The 18,572-nt window shown below is 53.5% G+C and overlaps 1 protein-coding gene across 5 annotated transcripts in view; it reads right to left on the bottom strand.

The window, feature by feature from the left end:
* The window catches only part of LOC121274294 (pre-B-cell leukemia transcription factor-interacting protein 1-like), a 54,883-nt gene that overhangs the window by 25,198 nt on the left and 11,113 nt on the right, over positions 1 to 18,572 (bottom strand). For all 5 annotated transcript variants that reach the window (XM_041181525.1, XM_041181526.1, XM_041181523.1 and 2 more), the window contains 5 exons: positions 14,164 to 14,251; positions 12,580 to 12,643; positions 10,519 to 10,616; positions 7,838 to 7,973; positions 2,459 to 2,668 (listed from right to left, as the gene is read on the bottom strand). In XM_041181525.1, coding sequence (XP_041037459.1) covers positions 2,459 to 2,668; positions 7,838 to 7,973; positions 10,519 to 10,616; positions 12,580 to 12,643; positions 14,164 to 14,251 — 596 coding nt within the window. The remainder of the gene's footprint in view (positions 1 to 2,458; positions 2,669 to 7,837; positions 7,974 to 10,518; positions 10,617 to 12,579; positions 12,644 to 14,163; positions 14,252 to 18,572) is intronic.

An 18,572-nucleotide genomic window follows, 5' to 3' on the forward strand; every position in this document is an offset into this window, starting at 1 on the left:
GGGGTGTGTGTGTGGGGGTGTGTGTGTGGGGTGGGTGTGTGTGTGGGGGTGTGTGTGGGTGGGTGTGTGTGGGTGGGTGTCTGTGTGTGGGGGGTGTGTGTGTTTGGATGTGTGTGTGGGTGTGTGTGTGTGGGTGTGTGTGGGTGGGTGGGTGTGTGTGTGGGGGTGTGTGTGTGGGGGTGTGTGTGTGTGGGGGGTGTGTGTGTGGGGGTGTGTGTGTGGGTGTGTGTGTGTGGGGTGTGTGTGTGTGTGGCGGGTGTGTGTGTGTGGGGGTGTGTGGGGGGGGGTGTGTGTGTTTGTGGTCTGTGTGGGGGGGTGTTTGTGTGTGGGGGGTGTGTGTGTGTGGGGGTGTGTGTGTGGGTTGGGTGTGTGGGTGTGGGGGGTGTGTGTGTGGGGTGGGTGTGTGTGTGGGGTGTGTGTGTGTGTGGGGGTGTGTGTGTGGGGTGGGTGTGTGTGTGGGGTGGGTGTGTGTGTGGGGGTGTGTGTGTGGGGTGGGTGTGTGTGTGGGGGTGTGTGTGTGGGGTGGGTGTGTGTGTGGGGGTGTGTGTGTGGGGTGGTTGTGTGTGTGGGTGTGTGTGTGTGGGGTGGGTGTGTGTGGGGGGGGGTGTGTGGGGGGTGTGTGTGTGTGGGGGTGTGTGTGTGGGGTGGGTGTGTGTGTGGGGTGGGTGTGTGTGTGGGGGTGTGTGTGTGGGGTGGGGGTGTGTGTGGGGGTGCGTGTGTGGGGTGTGTGTGTGTGGGGTATGTGTGTGAGGGGTGTGTTTGCGTGGGGTGTGTGTGTGCAGGGTGTGTGTGTGTGTGGGGCATGTGTGTGTATGGGGTTTGTGTGTGTGTGGGGTGTGTGTGTGTGTGGGTTGTGTGTGTATTTGTGTGGGGGGTGTGTGTGTGGGGGTGTGTGTGTGGGGTGTGTGTCTGTGGGGTTTGTGTGTGTGTGGGGGTGTGTGTGTGGGGAGGGTGTGTGTGGGGGGTGTGTGTGGGGTGGGTGTGTGTGGGGGTGTGTGTGTGGGGTGGGTGTGTGTGGGTGTGTGTCTGTGGGGTTTGTGTGTGTGTGGGGGGTGTGTGTGTGGGGTGGGTGTGTGTGGGGGGTGTGTGTGTGGGGTGGGTGTGTGTGGGGGTGTGTGTGTGGGGTGGGTGTGTGTGGGGGGTGTGTGTGTGGGGTGGGTGTGTGTGGGGGGTGTGTGTGTGTGGGGTTTGTGTGTGGGGGGTGTGTGTGTGTGTTTGGGGTGTGTGTGTGGGGTGTGTGTGTGGGGGGGTGTGTGTGTGGGGGGTGTGTGTGTGTGTGGGGTGTGTGTGTGTGGGGGTGTGTGTGTGTGGGTGTGTGTGTGGGGGGTGTGTGTGTGTGGGGGTGTGTGTGTGGGGTGGGTGTGTGTGGGGGGGGGTGGTGGGGGGGGTGTGTGTGTGGGGGTGTGTGTGTGGGGTGGGTGTGTGTGTGGGGTGGGTGTGTGTGTGGGGGTGTGTGTGTGGGGTGGGTGTGTATGGGGGGGGGTGGTGGGGGGGGTCTCTGTGAAAGGGGCCGCGAAGCTGACTGGGCTGTTGTTAGAAATCTAGCCCATCTGGCTCACTAGCGCCCCCTTTCAGGGAGGAAATCCACTGTCCTCACCTGTCCTGCGCCTACACGTGACCCCAGTCCCTCGCGCCTGTGCTTGTGGCGCCCAACCTCCCTCAGGTCCGGGCCTAGCGAGGCGCTCAGTTCCGTCAAGCCCTGTCACGTCATTTCTACCGAGGCCACTTAGCCACTGACGGCGGCCTCGCCAGAGATGCCGAGGGCGGAACCTCCGCTCCGGTCCGTCCTCCATTGGCCTCGCCGGTGGGAGGAAAGGCTGTAAAATTCTCCCCCCCCCACCCCCAGGCACGTCTCCCGAGCGCCTCCCAAAAGATCGAGGTGGGGGTGAAAGCCCAGCAGCCGGGGGTAACTGCAACTTCGGGTAACCCCGAGCTGGGCCTCCTCCTGAGAGGCCGGAACTTTTATTTAACCTTTAATGGCGAATCTCAGCTCCGTCTCCGGCACAAATCCCAAAATTTCACCAAACGTCGTTTCCTCCAGGTGGATGTTGGCCTCTCCCTCTCTGAACTGTGACCCTTGACCCTGGTCTGACATTGCTCAATCTCAATAGCCTGTGGCCCTTGACCTTGGTTCGACATTGTTCAATCTCAATGACCTGTGGCCTTTGACCCTGGTTCCTGGTTTGACATTGGCCGCTCCAATGGGGCTGCCACCCTGGATTGGCATGGCTGGCGCTCAATGACCTGCGGCCCTTCACCCTGGACTGACGTTGAACGACCTCAGTGGAGCTGTGACCCTTGACCCTGGCTTCACCCCTGGCCTCCCCCTGCTGAACTGTGACCCTCGACCCCGACTGTGGCGGTGGGATGCTCCAGTGGAGCTGTGGCCCCTGGGACCTGGATTGGCGTGGGTGCCACTCAATGGCCGGCGACCCTTGAACCATGGAACGACACTTACCAAAAATGCCAAAGCCGACGCCCACCAGGAGCAGGGCCACCAGGAGGCACTTATTCAGGGTGATGCCGCCACTGTCATCCTCATCAGTCACAGCCACCGGCACCCTCGGCGCAGGTTTGCCAGCCGGGGTCTCTGGGAGCTGCCGCTTGCGGAGTCCAGTCACCTCGTCCTGGAGGCTCTCGCTCCCGATCTCCTCAACGTCCATCTCCACTGCGGGTCAAAGTTCAAAAAGGTTTTACAAAAAAAAAGCGCCTCCCCCCCCCCCCACCAACTGCCGTCCCGAAAGCGTTTCACGGCCGGCGACAGGCCCCTCCCTCTCCCAGAAGCGCGCTCACCGTGGCAACGCGGGCGCCGCGGCAGCCGATCGGCGCACGGCAAGATCCCACAAACAGCCGCCTGACAAACGACCCCCAGATCGTCCGTTTTCACTGGTGTGGATCAAGGGGTAAATGTCGGGCCACAGGACACCGGGGGAGCTGGTGCAGCCTTTCCCCACGAGTACACCACCACCCCCCACCCCACCCCCACCCCACCATCCAGCCCCCACTCGTCTTCCAATAGCGGCCATGGGATCTTTTACATCTTTTACAGTGCAGCACGGGCAGAGGGAGAGACACAGAGACAGAGAGAGACAGGCAGAGAGAGAGAGAGACAGGCAGAGAGAGAGAGAGACAGGCAGAGAGAGAGAGACAGGCAGAGACAGAGAGACAGGCAGAGAGAGAGAGACAGGCAGAGGAAGAGAGAAAAGCAGAGAGAGAGAGAGAGACAGGCAGAGAGAGACAGACATATAGAGACATACAGACACAGAGAGACACACACACAGACAGAGGGACTCACAGACAGAGGCACACAGGCACTGATGGAGAAACACAAAGAGAAAGACATACCTAGAGAGACATACATAGAGAAACACACATAGAAAGACACACATAGAAAGACACACATAGAAAGACACATAGACACAGAGAGACACACAGACATAGAGGGACACACAGACATAGAGGGACACACAGACATAGAGGGACACACAGACACAGAGAGAGACACACATAGAAAGACACACAGACACAGAGGGACATACACAGACAGAGACACACACACAGACACAGGTTGAGACACACAGACACAGAGAGACACACACAGACAGAGAGAGAGACACACAGAGAGTGGCACACACATAGAAAGACAGACACAGAGGGACACAGAGACACAGAGAGAAGGTAAGGCAGTGTTTGCTAATATTTCTCAGACATCAGTAAAGCCAGTAATGCTGTTTTCACTCAGTTCCAAAAAAACATGCCCAGAACACAGAGTACCAGCAGCGCCCTTCACCATCCTGCCCTCTCCGCCCCACTATTACAGGGGACAGCTAATCCTAACCACTCTGTGGTGAAGGGCTGAACAGCCTCATGCTGTGGGAAATATTCAACACATTCCTGGCAGCTCTCAGGAGCCCCTGCTCCCACTGTGACCGGGGGGGGGTGGGGGGAGAATCCCGGGACCTGCTGACCCACATCCACCCAGAGATGCAACGTGAGGGGAAGGAGCCAGTACTCTGAGTGGCAGAGACAGACTCGGCTTGTATCCCCCTCGAGGGTGGGAGATGAAGGGGTGATCGAATCGAGGGGGTTTAAGATGATTAAAGGATTTGATTGGGTCGATGGAGAGAAACTATTTCCTCTGGTGGTGGGGGTGGGGGAGAGAGTCCAGAACAAGGGGGGCAGAACCTTAAAATGGGAGCCAGGCCGTTCAGGGGTGATGTCAGGAAGCACTTCACACACACACACACAGAGGGGGGGAGTGGGAATCTGGAACTCTCTCCCCACCCCCACCACACAAAACAAGCTGTCAAGGCTGGAGTGGGGGCTCAATTGGAAACGGCAAAGCCGAGATGGACAGATTTTTGTTGGGTCAAAGGGATTAAGTGTTACGGAGCCAAGGCGGGTATTTGGAGTTAAGGTGGAGCAGGCTCGAGGGGCTGAATGGCCTCCTCCTGCTCCTGACCGGTTGGCATGGGAAGCGCAGAGCCCATGTGACCAGGCCCAAAGCCCTTCAATCCACATCTGTACACGACTCAGGCAGACGTACAGGCACCCGCGAGGTGTACCCTTAGGGTTCACCCATAGGGGTCTATTGGGTCGCGAAAGGTACAGGCTGTCTCCAGTTCGCAGGCAATTTGGCCACAGGAGGAATCGTAGGTTCATGCCCCCACACTCCTCCCCTCCACCCCTGCCCCGGCACTCCAAGCACATGCACCATGCAAGCACCTGGTGCAGAGAAGCCAGCGCTGACCATTGCCCTCAGCCGCTCTCCCCAGCTCTTCCCTCGCCCAGCAGGATGACCTTCCAGAGCCTTCTCAATCTGTATTGAACAAGAGCCCTCTGGGGAGCGCCAGATGTGGAGAGAGAGCGAGAGAGAGAGATAGGAGTTCAGCTTCAGAGTTGGAACTTCATCGAGACACTAGATGGTTGGGACATAGGGCGCAGGACACGCACAGGGGGAAAAGAGAGTAGACGGTGGAGGAGGAGGTAACAGAGAGCAAGAAGTGACTCGCATTTCTCTAACGCCTTTCACATCCTCAGGATGCTCCAAATCTCTTCACAGCCCAAAGGAGCTCTTTTTGTGAATGTCGGGATTGTGGCAGCCAATTTGTGCACAGCAGGATCCCAAAACAGCAACATGAGAATGACCCAGACCTGATCTTGTTTGAGGGAAAAGTATCGGCCCCTGGACCTCAGGGAAAACTCCGGCCGCCCCCTCCGGTCCAATGTCGAAATACGAGCTCCAGTCAAACTCCTCAGCTCCGCCAAGTCACTTAATGGTCAAGAGTTTGAGATAAATCAAGGTGTGAAGGAGCTAATCGCATCGGGAGGGGGTTTGAAACACATTGAACTGGGGCCATTGTTCCACATCTTTGGATGTGGGCATCACTGGCTGGGCCCAGCATTTATTACCCGTCCCTAATTGCCCCTTGAGGAGGTGGTGGGGGTGAGCTGCCTTCTTGAGCCGCTGCAGTCCCTATGGTGTAGATATTTGCACTGCGACAGATGGGGGAGGGCATGAATTCAGAGCAGAAGGAGGCTATTCAGCCCCTCCAGCTCGAACTGCCACTCATGGCTGATCTGTATCTTCACCCCAGGAAGGTTCCATAACCATTGATCCCATTACCCAACAAAATTCTATCCATCTCAGAGCTGATACTATCAATTGACCCCTTGAATAAATCTATCTATACCATGCTGTTAGGGAGGGAGTTCCAGGATTTGGACCCAGCGACAGTGAAGGGACGGCCGATATATTTCCAAGTCAGGATGGTGTGTGGCTCGGAGGGGAACCTCCAGGTGGTGGTGTTCCCATGTGTCTGCTGCCCTTGTCCTTCTAGATGGTAGAGGTCGTGGGTTTGAAAGGTGCTATCGAAGGAGCCTTGGTGAGTTGCTGCAGTGCATCTTGTAGATGGTACACACACTGCTGCTACTGTGCGTCGGTGGTGGAGGGAGTGAATGTTTGTGGATGGGGTGCTGATCAAGCGGGGCTGCTTTGTCCTGGATGGTGTTGAGCTTCTTGAGTGTTGTGGGAGCTGCACTCATCCAGGCAAGTGAGAGTATTCCATCACACTCCTGACTTGTGCCTTGTAGATGGTGGACAGGCTCTGGGGAGTCAGGGGGTGAGTTCCAAGCAGGATTCCCAGCCGCACTCATCCAGACAGGTGGAGATGCCCTTGTGATCCCAGAATGTAATGCTCGGCTCGTTGGCACTGATCAGTCAGAGAAAGGATCTCGGCATGAGGGGAGGGGTGAAACCCCACAAATTCCAATCAGCAAATCAGCTTCCTCACACACGCTCCAAAACAAATAGCCCAACTGACCCGGCAGGGCAATGCTTTGGCCAATCACTGTAAGGGTTGGCCACTTTGGGGTTGGAAGAGTGGTTGACAAAGAGGATGGGAGCCCTGGCTGCTTTCATCCCCGGAATTGTCCAACAGAGATGGCAAAACTGAGGAAAATTAAGTCAAGAGAGAGGTGGGAACATGCATCGTCATGCCTCTGCAATGTCATCACCCACCACATGGAGGCGATAGCTAGCTGCCTCCAGGACTGCAGAGCGTCATGACAGGCCACACCGCCCTCGTGTGGTAGATATTTGCACTGCGACAGATGGGGGAGGGCATGAATTCAGAGCAGAAGGAGGCTATTCAGCCCCTCCAGCTCGAACTGCCACTCATGGCTGATCTGTATCTTCACCCCAGGAAGGTTCCATAACCATTGATCCCATTACCCAACAAAATTCTATCCATCTCAGAGCTGATACTATCAATTGACCCCTTGAATAAATCTATCTATACCATCCCCATCAAACACTCCCAGGACAGGTACAGCACGGGGTTAGATGCAGAGTAAAGCTCCCTCTACACTGTCCCCATCATTTACTCCCAGGACAGGTACAGCACGGGGTTAGATACAGAGTAAAGCTCCCTCTACACCGCCCCCATCAAACACTCCCAGGACAGGTACAGCACGGGGTTAGATACAGAGTAAAGCTCTCTCTACACTGTCCCCATCAAACACTCCCAGGACAGGTACAGCACGGGGTTAGATACAGAGTAAAGCTCCCTCTACACTGTCCCCATCAAACACTCCCAGGACAGGTACAGCACTGGGTTAGATACAGAGTAAAGCTCCCTCTACACTGTCCCCATCAAACACTCCCAGGACAGGTACAGCACGGGGTTAGATACAGAGTAAATCTCCCTCTACACTGTCCCCATCAAACACTCCCAGGACAGGTACAGCACGGGGTTAGATACAGAGTAAAGCTCACTCTACACTGTCCACAACAAACATTCCCAGGACAGGTAGAGCACCGATTAAAAGATCTGGGGAGATCTCTCTCTCTCTCTCTTCCTTAACACTGACCTCCTTGACCGAGGATTCGGTCACCTGTCCCTCTTATCTCCTACTGGGTCTCTGTGTCAAATTCTGTCTGAGGACGCTGCTGGGAGCTTTTGCTGCGTGCGGGGCGCTATACAAATGCAAGTTGTACTTATCTCTGCACACCACCACCGCCGCACACCCCCTTCCCCCGACTCCCCGTGTCGAACAGTGGGAAGTGGACATGTCTGCGCGACCTGTACAGGGCCTCAGACGCAAGCGGAAGAGATTTCTGGAGCTGGCTCCTGCTGGAGATCTGCTCTGGGACAGTGAGGCAGGGTGGGGCGAGGGGGTTGTACCAGTCTCCAGCCTAACCTGCTGATGGCTCCAGGGCAAAGGGTGGCACAAGGGGCCTGGAGGCTCTGCTAACCCTTGACAGAGAGAGGGAGGGGGGCCATGAGGGTCCATCGAGGGGGATGTCCTGGGGCGCGGTGCCATGCAGGTAACCCACCTGGCTGAGTGTGGGGGAGCTGGTCACCAGGTTGCTCGCCGCCCTCCGTGGGCTCTTCCCAGATTTGGGACTCATCGCTACCCGCTGCAGAGGAGCTTGACCCACGGTCACCACTCACTTCCTCAGGAGTCGAGGCCTGTAAAAGAAACCTCAGGTCAAAAATATAACCACGGGGTTAGATACAGCATAAGTCTCCCTCTACACTGTCCCCATCAAACACTCCCAGGACAGGTACAGCTCGGGGTTAGATACAGAGTAAAGATTCCTCTACACTGTCCCCATCAAACACTCCCAGGACAGGTACAGCACTGGGTTAGATACAGAGTAAAGCTCCCTCTACACTGTCCCCATCAAACACTCCCAGGACAGGTACAGCTCGGGGTTAGATACAGAGTAAAGCTCCCTCTACACTGTCCCCATCAAACACTCACTGGGCTGGTACAGCACGGGGTTAGATACAGAGTAAAGTTCCCTCTACACTGTCCCCATCAAACACTCCCAGGACAGGTACAGCTCGGGGTTAGATACAGAGTAAAGATTCCTCTACACTGTCCCCATCAAACACTCCCAGGGCAGGTACAGTACGGGGTTAGATACAGTACGGGGTTAGATACAGTATGGGGTTAGATACAGAGTAAAGCTCCTTCTGCACTCTCCCAAATTAATTATTTTCAGGAGACTTGGGGTTCTTGAGCTCCGAGCTAAGTAGTTTCAACAGGGCGGCCCTGTAGTTCAGACAGAAGCTCTCGACGTGTCCGCTCCTTCACTCCATTGCCACATAAGACCATAAGACGTAGGAGCAGGAGTAGGCCATTCAGCCCATCGAGTCTGCTCCACCATTCAATGAGATCATGGCTGATCTGATAATCTTCAACTCCACTTTCCTGCCTTTTCCCCATAACCCTTGATTCCCTTACTGATTAAAAATCTGTCTATCTCAGCCTTGAATATACTTAACAACCCAGCCTCTACAGCCCTCTGCGGTAAAGAATTCCACAGATTCACTACCCTCTGAGAGAAGAGATTCCCCCTCATCTCTGTCTTAAATGGGTGCCTCCTTACTCTGAGATTCTGCCCTCTGGTCCTAGACTCTCTCTCACAAGGGGAAACAACCTTTCAGCATCTACCCTGTCAAGCCCCCTAAGAATCTTATATGTTTCAACAAGGTCGCCTCTCATTCTTCTAAACTCCAGTGAGAACAGGCCCAACCTACTTAACCTCTCCTCATAAGAAAACCCCTCCATACCCAGATCAACCTAGTGAACCTTCTCTGGACTGCCTCCAAAGCCAGTGTATCTTTCCCTAGATAAGGGGGCCAAAACTGTTCACAGTATTCTAGGTGTGGTCTAACTAGTGCCTTGTATAGTTTTAGCAAGACTTCCCTATTTTTATAATCCATTCCCTTTGAAATAAAGGCCCACATTCCATTTGCCTTCCCTATTACCGACTGAACTGTATGTTAGCTTTTTGTGATTCATGCACGAGGACCCCCAAATCCCTCTGTGCTGCAGCTTTCTTCAGTCTTTTTCCATTTAAATAATATTCAGCTCCTCTATTCTTCCTGCCAAAGTGCAGAACCTCACATTTTCCAACATTATATTCCTTCTGTCAAGTTTTTGCCCACTCACTTAACCTGTCTATCCCTCCGTAGACTCTTTGTGTCATCCTCACCACTTGCCTTCCCAACTATTTTGGTGTCATCCACAAACTTGGTGATAGTACATTCACTTCCCTCATCCAAGTCATTAATATATATTGTAAATAATTGTGGTCCCAGCACTGATCCCTGTGGCACTCCACTAGTTACAGGTTGACATCCTGAAGATGCCCCCTTTATCCCAACCCTCTGTCTTCTATTAGTTAGCCAATCCCCTATCCATGCTAATATACTACCCCAACACCATGGGCTCTTATCTTATTAAGTAGCCTTATGTGCAGCACCATATCGAACACCTTTTGGAAATCCAAATATATTACATCTACTGGTTCCCCTTTATCTATCCTGCTTGTTACCTCCTCAAAGAATTCTAATAAATTTGTCAGGCATGATTTCCCCTTCATGAAGCTATGCTGGTTCTGCTTGATTATATCATGCATTTCTAAATGCTCCGCTATTACATTCTTTATAATAGACTCTAACATTTTCCCAGTGACAGATGTTAAGCTAAGTGGCCTATAGTTACCTGTTTTTTTGTCTCCCTCCCTTTTTGAATAAGGGTGTTACATTGGCTGTTCTCCAACCCTCTGGGACTTTTCCAGAATCTAAGGATTCTTGGAAGATTACTACCAGTGCATCCACTATCTCTGCAGCTACTTCCTTTAATATCCTAGGATGCAACCCGTCAGGTCCAGGGGACTTATCAGCCTTTAGCCCCATTAGTTCCCCTAGTACTTTTTCTCCAGTGATAGTTATTGTATTTATTTCCTCCCCCAACTTTTGCCCCTTGATTATTTAGTATTTTTGGAATGCTATTAGTGTCTTCTACCGTGAAGACTGATGCAAAGTATTTATTCAACTCCTCTGTCATTCCCTGGTTCTCCATTAATATTTCCCCAGCCTCATTCTGGAAGAGGCCTACACTGACTATATTGCCACAGTCTCTTGATGGAACTGAAACCACGACGATTCCCCCTGTCAGTGCGAGGCTGCAACCGGCCTGAATTCTGGTCTCAGTAGATACCTGCTGGGCCGGCTCTGTCTCCCCAGGGCCCACGAGGCTCGTTTCAACAGTCAGTCCCTCCTGATGTTCCCGCAGCGATGGAGGAGAGTCCCGGTCCTCTGTCAAAGGGAGCGAAAGAGAACGGCCCTGTTAGTCCGGAACATTCTGAGCCAAATCTCACAGCTTAAATTCAGGAAGGCGGTGACCTCCCAGTGTCCTGGGAGTGTTTGATGGGGACAGTGTAGATGGAGCTTTACTCTGTATCTAACCCCGTGCTGTACCTGTCCTGGGAGTGTTTGATGGGGACAGTGTAGAGGGAGCTTTACTTTGTATCTAACCCCGTGCTGTACCTGTCCTGGGAGTGTTTGATTGGGACAGTGTAGAGGGAGCTTTACTCTGTATCTAACCCAGTGCTGTACCTGTCCTGGGAGTGTTTGATGCGGACACTGTAGAGGGAGCTTTACTTTGTATCTAACCCCGTGCTGTACCTGTCCTGGGAGTGTTTGATTGGGACAGTGTAGAGGGAGCTTTATTCTGTATCTAACCCCGTGCTGTACCTGTCCTGGGAGTGTTTGATGGGGACAGTGTAGAGGGAGCTTTACTTTGTATCTAACCCCGTGCTGTACCTGTCCTGGGAGTGTTTGATTGGGACAGTGTAGAGGGAGCTTTACTCTGTATCTAACCCTGTGCTGTACCTGTCCTGGGACTGTGTGATGGGGACAGTGTAGAGGGAGCTTTACTCTGTATCTAACCCCATGCTGTACCTGTCCTGGGAGTGTTTGATGGGAATGGTGTAGAGGGAGCTTTATTCTGTATCTAACCCAGTGCTGTACCTGTCCTGGGAGTGTTTGATGGGGACAGTGTAGAGGGAGCTTTACTCTGTATCTAACCCCGTGCTGTACCTGTCCTGGGAGTGTTTGATGGGGACAGTGTAGAGGGAGCTTTACTTTGTATCTAACCCCGTGCTGTACCTGTCCTGGGAGTGTTTGATGGGGACAGTGTAGAGGGAGGTTTACTCTGTATATAACCCCGTGCTGTACCTGTCCTGGGAATGTTTGATGGGGACGGTGTAGAGGGAGCTTTACTCTGTATCTAACCCCGTGCTGTACCTGTCCTGGGAGTGTTTGATGGGGACAGTGTAGAGGGAGCTTTACTCTGTATATAACCCCGTGCTGTACCTGTCCTGGGAATGTTTGATGGGGACGGTGTAGAGGGAGCTTTACTCTGTATCTAACACCGTGCTGTACCTGTCCTGGGTGTGTTTGATGGGGACAGTGTAGAGGGGGTTTGAATGCATTTGCCAATGGTAACAGACAGTCTATTTGTGTCGAGTGCAGCAGTGCCAGAGGTGCTGTGTTTCAGACGAGATGTAAAACTGAGGCCCCTGCCTGCCCTCTCAGTTGGATGAGAAAGATCGCACAGCCGCTATTGGAAGAAGAGCAGAGTGGGAGGGTGTGGGGGGTGTGGGAGGGCGTGGGTGGTGTTGGGGGGGTGGCAGAGTGGTGGTGGGGGAGATCTCCCCCGTGTCCTTTGGCTCCAACATTTGTCCCTCAACCGACATCGGTATATTAAAAAAAAACAGATGATCTGGGTCGTCACAGTGCTGTTCATGGGATCTTGCTGTGCGCAAACTGGCTGCCGTGTTCCCACCGTGACAAGAGTGACCGCGCCTCAGGAGACCGAGGCCTGTGGGCCCGAGGGTGAGGGCGAGTGAGTGAGGGACAACGAGCAGCACGGTGCTCCCGGTCGAATAACCGGCCTAGGCCCGTGGGGGGACTGGAGTTAGTCGGTGGCTGGAGGAGGGGTTTCTCAGTGGGGGGATGTGCTGAAGTGTGAAGTCCTGTGGAGCGTTGGGGGGGGGGGGGGGGTGGATTATAATTTTCCACACCCATCACTCGATCGAGAACCCCTCCCTGAGTTTCAAACGCCTCAGTTAAGACTCCTCCTTTACCTTCCTCTGCTCCAAGCAGAACAACACTTCATCGAGAAACGGCGGGGAGGGGGGGGTGACTGAAGCTGGGGCTCTGGGATGTGAATTGTGTCCCTGTGGGTTCCCCAGGCCACTCGGGTTGAGGTTCATACCTGGGAGGTCCGTGATTTCGGAGCCTTGGTCCATCCCATCCAACCTGGCACCCACGGCCGATTCCTGCAAGGAGATCATCAGCGTCACTGAGTGGCAGATACAGCTCACCCCAACTCCGGCCTCCCTGCAGAACACATAGCACACTCCCACCCTCCCTCCCTCCCTCGCACTGGGGTCAAATCTTCCAATAGCAGCCGTGGGATCTCTTACATCCACCTCACAAGGCAGACGGGGACCTCAGTTTAACGTCTCAACTGAAAGACGGCACCTCCGACAGTGCGGCACTCCCTCAGTACTGACCCGCCGACAGTGCGGCGCTCCCTCAGTACTGACCCTCCGAAAATGCAGTGCTCCTTCAGTACTGACCCTCCGACAGTGCGGCACTCCCTCAGTACTGACCTTCCAACAGTGCGGAGCTACCTCAGTACTGACCCTCCGACAGTGCGGCACTCCCTCAGTACTGACCCTCCGAAAGTGCGGCACTCCCTCAGTACTGACCCACTGACAGTGCAGCACCCATTCAGTAATGGCACTGGAAGTGGCGGCCTTAACTGGGGACTCGAACTCCTGACCTTCTAACTCAGGCGAGAGTGAGGGACCCACTGGGCCGTGACTGACAGTGTTCACTCCCAGTGAGGGAGCCACTGGGCTGTGACTGACAGTGTTCATTCCCAGTGAGAGAGCCACTGGGCTGTGACTGACAGTGTTCACTCCCAGTGAGGGAGCCACTGGGCCATGACTGACAGTGTTCACTCCCAGTGAGGGAGCCACTGGGCCGTGACTGACAGTGTTCACTCCCAGAGAGGGAGCCACTGGGCCCTGGTTGACAGTGTTCACTCCCAGTGAGGGAGCCACTGGGCCGTGACTGACAGTGTTCACTCCCAGTGAGGAAGACACTGGGCTGTGACTGACAGTGTTCACTCCCAGTGAGGAAGACACTGGGCTGTGACTGACAGTGTTCACTCCCAGTGAGGGAGCCACTAGGCCCTGGTTGACAGTGTTCACTCCCAGTGAGGGAGCCACTGGGCCGTGACTGACAGTGTACACTCCCAGTGAGGGAGCCACTGGGCCGCGACTGACAGTGTTTACTCCCAGTGAGGAAGACACTGGGCTGTGACTGACAGTGTTTACTCCCAGTGAGGGAGCCACTGGGCCGCGACTGACAGTGTTCACTCCCAGTGAGGGAGCCACTGGGATGTGACTGACAGTGTTCATTCCCAGTGAGGGAGCCACTGGGCCGTGACTGACAGTGTTCACTCCCAGTGAGGGAGCCACTGGGCCCTGGTTGACAGTGTTCACTCCCAGTGAGGGAGCCACTGGGCTGTGACTGACAGTGTTCATTCCCAGTGAGGGAGCCACTGGGCCGTGACTGACAGTGTTCACTCCCAGTGAGGGAGCCACTGGGCCGTGACTGACAGTGTTCATTCCCAGTGAGGGAGCCACTGGGCCGTGACTGACAGTGTTCACTCCCAGTGAGGGAGCCACTGGGCCCTGGTTGACAGTGTTCACTCCCAGCAGAAGGTGGGATCAAAGGGCAGACTCGGGTTAGCTGCTTTCCAGTTGATTTTGGAAAGTACAAATACCTCCGTTCCCGCTAACGGTGCCTGGACACTCGTCGGAGCTCCATTGGGATCGCTGGACATCCCGACATCCATCAAAAACCGAGACTGTCTGGGAAGCAAGAAAGAAAACACAGGGAAACCAGTCAATAGAATCCACGGACCTGTAGAATATGACAGCCCAGGAGGAGACCATTCAGCCTATCGTGCCTGTGCTGTCTCTCTGAAAGATCTATCCAATTAGCCCCATTCCCCCAACCCCCACTCTTTCCCCCATCCCCCTGCAAATGTTTCCCCTTCGACTATTTATCCGATTCCCCCCCTTTTTGAAAGTTCCTATTGAATCTGCTTCCACCGCCCTTTCAGGCAGCGCCTTCCAGATCACAACAACTCGCTGTGTAAATAAAAACAAACTCTCCTCATCTCCCCCTCTGGTTCTTTCCCCGATTCTCTTCAATCTGTGTCCCCTCTGGTTACCGACCCTCCTGCCCAGTGGAAACAATTTCTCCTTATTTACTCTGTCCAAACCCCCTTCCTGTTTCCGAACGCCTCGATTCAATCTCCCCCTTAACCTTCCCTGCTCTGAGGAGAACGATCTCTTGACGAGATCTTGTGCCAGGTCCACTACCAGTTTACACCAGATCCTAATCCTGCTGCCTCCCCCCACGGGGATACATCCGAAATCTGAGGGTGACAGCTTTGGAAATTAAAACAGAATCAGGGTCGGGGGACCCATCGCCCACTGCATTTCTCTAGCGCCATTTCCGACAGCGCGGCCCTCCCTCAGTACTGACCCTCCGACAGTGCGGCACTCCCTCAGTACTGACCCTCCGACAGTGCGGCGCTCCCTCAGTACTGACCCTCCGACAGTGCGGCGCTCCCTCAGTACTGACCCTCTGACAGTGCGGCACTCCCTCAGTACTGACCCTCTGACAGTGCGGCGCTCCCTCAGTACTGACCCTCCGACAGTGCGGCACTCCCTCAGTACTGACCCTCCGACAGTGCGGCGCTCCCTCAGTACTGACCCTCCGACAGTGCGGCGCTCCCTCAGTACTGACCCTCCGACAGTGCGGCACTCCCTCAGTACTGACCCTCCGACAGTGCGGCACTCCCTCAGTACTGACCCTTCGACAGTGCAGCACTCCCTCAGTACTGACCGTCCGACATTACGGAAGGACAGTACTGATGGAGTGCCGCACTGTTGGAGGTTGAGACGTTAAGCCTAGGGCCTCGTCTGCCTTCTCAGGTGGATGTAAAAGATCCCACATCCCACACTCCCTCAGATTTGGTCAACCATTCTACATGAGGATGCAGCACAGTTGAACCTGCTGCTGTCCCTATTACATATGTACACTTTCCACTGGGGTTGGCGTTCAGGCTACAAAGCAGGGGGGTTAATATTCCCTTCGTCAAATCATTGAGGAAATCACTGACCCTGAGTTTTTTATAGTCACATGGCCTAGAATTACATCAAACTTCCTGCTGACATCATCTGAACATGGGGTAATGAGAGGGGCTGAGATTGAGGGTGAGGAGTGGGGAAGAGCAGAGACAGGGGCAAGGAGGCAGAAAGAGGGAGAGACAAAGAGAAAGTGAGAGAGAGAGAAAGAGTGAGAGAAAGAGAGAGACAGAGGGATAGAGACAGAGAGAGAGAGAGAATGAGGCAAAGACAGAAAAAGAGAGGGAAACAGAAAGGAGAGACAGAGAGAGAAAAAAGAGAGACAGAGGCGGAGAGAGATATAGATACAGACAAAGGGAGAGACTGAGACAGAGACACAGAGAGAGAGAGGCAGAGAGAGAGAGACAGACAGAGAGAAACATAGAGCGAGGGGCAGAGAGAGAGAGAGACAGAGAGAAAAAAGAGATAGAGAGAGGGGCAGAGAGAGAGACTGAGAGACACAGAGAGAGAGAGACAGGGAGAGAGACAGAGAGAGAGACAGAGAGGAAAAAAGAGACAGAGAGAGACAGAGGCAGAGAGAGAAAAAGAGATAGAGAGAGAGGCAGAGAGAGACAGAGAGAGAGAGAGACAAAGGGAGAGAGATAGAGAGAGAGAGACAGAGAGAAACAAAGAGAGACAGACAGAGAGAAAAAAGAAAGGGATAGAGACAAAGAGAGAGGGGAAGAGAGAGAAGGAGAGAGGGGAAGAGAGAGAAGGAGAGACAGAAAGAGAAAAAAAGACCAAAGAGAAAGAGAGAAAAAGAGAGAAAGAGAGAGAGAGAGGGACAAACTGAGGTATTAAATGACTGTAAAATAATAACAAAAACAGTAAAGTAAATTAACGTTAAGCAAGTGTAAACCAAGATGCCCCAATTAGACAAACACTACAAGATACAAAATTAAAGTTAAACTATAGAAAAAAAGATATGAACTAGAATCTGGAGATACAAATACATACAGCATTTACAATATAGACATATCAAACTAAACCTATTCAAACAGAATTAGAAAAGTAATTGAAATTAATCGGATTATTTGCACAGTGGGGGCCATTGTTTTGATGAGGAGTGTGGGATTTTTCCTGTCCCCTCTGGTCTTACTCTCTCCTTCTAGATCCCAGTCTCTCTCTTTCCTGATCCCAGTCTCTCTCCTTCCTGATCACAGTCTCTCTCTTCCCTGATCCCAGTCTCTCTCTTTCCTGATCCCAGTCTCTCCCTTTCCTGATCCCAGTCTCTCTCCTTCCTGATCCCAGTCTCTCTCCTTCCAGATCCCAGTCTCTCTCTTTCCAGATCCCAGTCTCTCTTTCCCGATCCCAGTCTCTCTCTCTGTCCTGAACCCAGTCTCTCTCATTCCAGATCCCAGTCTCTCTCCTTCCTGATCCCAGTCTCTCTCTTTCCTGATCCCAGTCTCTCCCTTTCCTGATCCCATTCTTTCTCTTTCCTGATCCCTGTCTCTCTCCTTGCAGATCCCAGTCTCTCTCTTTCCTGATCCCAGTCTCTCTCTTTCCTGATCCCAATCTCTCTCTTTCCTGATCCCATTCTTTCCCCTTCCTGATCCCAGTCTCTCTCCTGCCTGATGCCAGGCTCTCACCTTCCTGATCCCAGTTTCTCCTGATCTCAGTCTCTCTATTTGCTGATCCCAATCTTTCTCTCTCTCTCTCTCAACTTCCGATCCCAGTCTCTCAACTTCCTGATCCCAGTCTCCCTCCTTCCTGATCCCAGTCTCTCTCTTTCCTGATCTCAGTCTCTCTCTTTCCTGATCCCAGTCTTTTACTCTCCTCATCCCAGTCTCCCTCCTTCCTGATCCCAGTCTCTCACTTTCCTGATCCCAGTCCCTCTCCTTCCTGATCCCCGTCTCCCTCCTTCCTGATCCGTCTCTCTCTTTCCTGATCCCAGTCCCTCACCTTCCAGATCCCAGTCTCTCTGTTTCCTGATCCAAGTCTCTCTCTTTCCCGATCCCAGTCTCCCTCCTTCCTGATCCCAGCAACTCTTTCCTCATTCCAGTTTCTCTCCTTCCTGATCCCAGTCTCTCCTGATCCCAGTCTCTCCTGATCCCAGTCTCTCCAAATCCCAGTCTCTCTACTTCCTGATCTCAGTCTCTCTATTTCCTGATCCCAGAATCACTCTCTTTCCTGATCCCTGTCTCTCTCTTACCTGATCCCCGTCTCTCTCTTTCCTGATCCCAGTCCCTCACCTTCCAGAACCCAGTCTCTCTGTTTCCTAATCCCAGTCTCTCTCTTTCCCGATCCCAGTCTCTCCCTCACCTTACAGATCTCAGTCTCCCTCCTTCCTGAACCCAGCCTCTCACTTTCCTGATCCCAGTACCTCTCCTTCTTGATCCCAGTCTCTCTCTTCCCTCATTGCAGTCTCCTTCCTTCCTGATCCCAGTCTCTCTCCTTCTTGATCCCCGTCTCCTTCCTTCCTGATCCCAGTCTCTCTCCTTCTTGATCCCCGTCTCCTTCCTTCCTGATCCCAGTCCCACTCCTTCCTGATCCCAGTCCCTCTCCTTCTTGATCCCCGTCTCCTTCCTTCCTGATCCCAGTCTCTCTCTCATTCCTGATCCCAGTCTCTCTCTTTCCCGATCCCAGTCCCACTCCTTCCTGATCCCAGTCTCTTTCCTTCCTGATCCCAGTCTCCTTCCTTCCTGATCCCAGTCTCTCTCTTTCCTGATTCCAGTCTCTCTCTTTCCTGATCCCAGTCTCTCTCTGTTTCTCTTTCCTGATCCCAGTCCCTCACCTTCCAGATCCCAGTCTCTCTGTTTCATGATCTCATTATTTCTCCTTCCTGATCCCAGTCTCTCTCCTTACTGATCCCTGTCTCCTTCCTTCCTGAACCCAGCCTCTCACTTTCCTGATCCCAGTCCCTCTCCTTCTTGATCCCAGACTCTCTCTTCCCTCGTCCCAGTCTCCTTCCTTCCTGATCCCAGTCTCTCAACTTCCTGATCCCAGTCCCACTCCTTCCTGATCCCATCTCTCTCCTTCCTGATCCCCGTCTCCT

The sequence above is a fragment of the Carcharodon carcharias genome, assembly GCF_017639515.1.
Source record: "Carcharodon carcharias isolate sCarCar2 chromosome 36 unlocalized genomic scaffold, sCarCar2.pri SUPER_36_unloc_1, whole genome shotgun sequence".
NCBI lineage: Eukaryota > Metazoa > Chordata > Chondrichthyes > Lamniformes > Lamnidae > Carcharodon > Carcharodon carcharias.